We start from the raw sequence: 2,666 nt of genomic DNA, 5'->3' as shown, positions 1-2,666 counted from the left end.
CACACCGAGCGCGACGGAGGAGGCAGCCAGATGGAAGTGAAAGGAGCGAACGAAGAGGACGAATGGCGCGTGGAGATGCAGGTCGGAGACGGCAGCGACGAAGAAAAAGGCGGCGATAATGATGAAAACCGCAACACCGACACCGACACCAACGGCAGCAGCATCGGCGACCAAGAAGAATCCGAGGAAGCGCCCGTCAAGAGGAAGAGAGGCAAACCCAGGAGGAGTCAGGAGAAGAAGACCCGTAGGTAAACGGCTCGCGGTATCGGCCACCGCAGGATTTGTAGGGGGGTACGAATACAACGCCGCTTATAGGACTCTAATGACGTCGTACCAGAAAGATGATCGCGTGCTAGGGCTGGGGCAAGGTCTTGAGGAGCGCGTAGGCTCTCTTCACCACAGGCGCGTCCACCATCTTGCCGTCGACTGACGTGGAACCCTTGCCCTGCCTGCAGTCGCGTTGATGACGGACACGTGTGAGAACACGCACACAGCACACACACCGCACACACCGCACACACTGCACGAGATCCGCGTACCTCTCGGCTTCCTCGTAGGCGGCGACCACTTTCTTGGCGTACTCAATCTCCTGGGCCGAAGGCGAGAAGCACTCGTTGATGGTTTGCACCTGATTGGGGTGGATGGCGAACATCCCGCGGTAGCCCAGCCGCTTCACGTCCGTCGCCTGCGCGCGAAGACCCTCCGCCGACCGAAAGTTGACGTACTGTGCTCCATCGAACCATCATCGACCGACATGGTATGAGCACAACGTTACTGCTTCAGCGTCCAAACGAAACGTCCTACGCTGCTTCCAACAACAACTACTACGACGACGACTACTACAACACACAGGAATAAGAGGGGGTGGTACCGGGGTTTCGAGAGAAAGAACATTGGCGGCGCGAGCGGCAACAGAGATTGCGCTTCGTGCGTAGGTGACGAGACCGCTGGGGGTCTGATAGCACACACACATCACTCGTTGAGCGGAATATCGCACGACAAGACATGTTTAGTGCAGACAGACGCACCTGGTCGGAGGCACCCTGAACGCCCATGTCCGTGAGGAAGTCATCGCCACCATAGGCTACACCGATGATTCTGTGCCGTAGGCCAGGCACGCACGGAGAGATGCGGTGAGACCAGCACTCATTGAGAGGGGGGGGGGTGAGAGGGTGGCAGTGCCTGCTCGAGCTCTTGCATATCTCGTGCGCGTTGACGACGCCGGCGGCGGTCTCGAGCCATGGAACGATGTGGATCTTACCGGCTCGGACTCCGTTTTTGCTCTCCAGCGCGCTCACGATCTCATCGATTCTGCGCATGTCCTCGGCTGAGCCCACCTTCGCAGCGCCGACCAAGTCGTCACCAGACCAGTTCCAGCGACAAAGGCGCGGAGACCAAGTGCGATGAAGGAAGAGTGAGTGGGTGAGCGAGCAAGCGATCACAGCGAAGAACACAAAGCCAGCGCCTTACCTTGCCGACCGAGACTCCAAATATGAGGTCGCCTTGGGCAATGACCGCTTGCAGGTCATCTTCCATGAGCCCTTTGAGCGCAACCGACACGACCAACGACACACGACACACGACACACGACACACGATCAGATGACTGCATCGCGCTGTGCAGGAGAATAGAAGTGGCGCGAGGGCACGTGCCAGTATCAAGAGAGTTGACCCGCGGCAACACTTTCGTGTGTGCTCCCAACTGGGCCAGCTGCGGCAGGAGGGACGCGATGGCCTGGCGAGCGCTCGCCTTCTCCGCCAGCGGGACGCTGTCCTCCATGTCCGGCACCAGCACGTCTACCGCACATCGGGGTGAGGGGAGAGAGCTCTCAAGTTCAACGCACTGCGTCACTTGGCCAAGTGGTCACGGCCGGAGGGTACCAGGAAGGGCCATGTCGCCTTTCTTCTGGAGCACTTTCAGGAGCATGTCCTGTCTTCCGGGCACAAACAGCCAACTGCGAAGCGCTGGGGGGGAGGGGGGATGAGCTTAGGGCACCCCCTTTGAATAAAGATTGTACAAAAAAAAAAAAAAACGCACCGCCATGTCCAGTGGCACTGGTGGCAAACAGCCTGCGGGTGCCCACCCACAGCTGAGACGACGGCCCCCATCGGGCACCTCCTGACCACACGCCAGTGGCCCGTACCACACTTCTGGCTCGCTGCATTAATTTTTGTGTTTAGTTCATTACATTTTCTTCGTTGCATTTTGTTTTTTCACGATACAGTGATCAGCTCCGACCGAGGCGCCAGCGAAGAGCTTAACAACTGCGGTGCCATTTGGCGGTGGAGCCACTTTGGCCGCTCACTCCTGGCTGGGAAAAGAGGTTGGAGAGTACCAGGACCACACAAGAATACAAGTAAAGTGAATGAAGCAAACCAGCAACCAAAGCACGGAGTTGTGGCGGATACAAGAAGGTGACGATCTGATCCGGTTGGTGGCAGCAAAGCGACGGATAAGCCAATGGCCGCTCCTCCATTCTCTTAACCAACCACAACATAGCACCATGACTCCGCCGGACCCAATCTACGACGTTGCGGGATATCATTGGTCTGAAGGAGAACATCGCCGCACGTCTCTTTCATCGCTGTCGTCGGGTCATTGTCCACTCCATACCACCACCACACGTTCTACGCCGCACACGAACCAGGAAGGAGAAGAAATCTTTA

At 57.7% G+C, this 2,666-nt stretch overlaps 1 protein-coding gene across 1 annotated transcript; it reads right to left on the bottom strand.

Annotated features, from left to right (window-relative positions):
- Nucleotides 1–352: 352 nt before the first annotated feature.
- ACA1_359020 (HpcH/HpaI aldolase/citrate lyase subfamily protein) lies at nucleotides 353–2,043 on the bottom strand (the record flags this gene model as incomplete). Its single annotated transcript, XM_004335538.1, has 8 exons — nucleotides 353–449; nucleotides 540–685; nucleotides 872–955; nucleotides 1,029–1,337; nucleotides 1,471–1,541; nucleotides 1,596–1,796; nucleotides 1,881–1,929; nucleotides 2,038–2,043. 8 exons carry the CDS (start codon nucleotides 2,041–2,043, stop codon nucleotides 353–355), a joined length of 963 nt encoding a protein of 320 aa, XP_004335586.1.
- Between the last annotated feature and the right edge of the window lie 623 nt (nucleotides 2,044–2,666).

This window comes from Acanthamoeba castellanii (genome assembly GCF_000313135.1).
Source record: "Acanthamoeba castellanii str. Neff unplaced genomic scaffold scf7180000084742, whole genome shotgun sequence".
Taxonomy (NCBI): Eukaryota; Discosea; order Longamoebia; family Acanthamoebidae; genus Acanthamoeba; species Acanthamoeba castellanii.
Note: the sequence above shows the minus strand (reverse complement) of the source record. Positions and strands in the feature narration are given on the sequence as shown.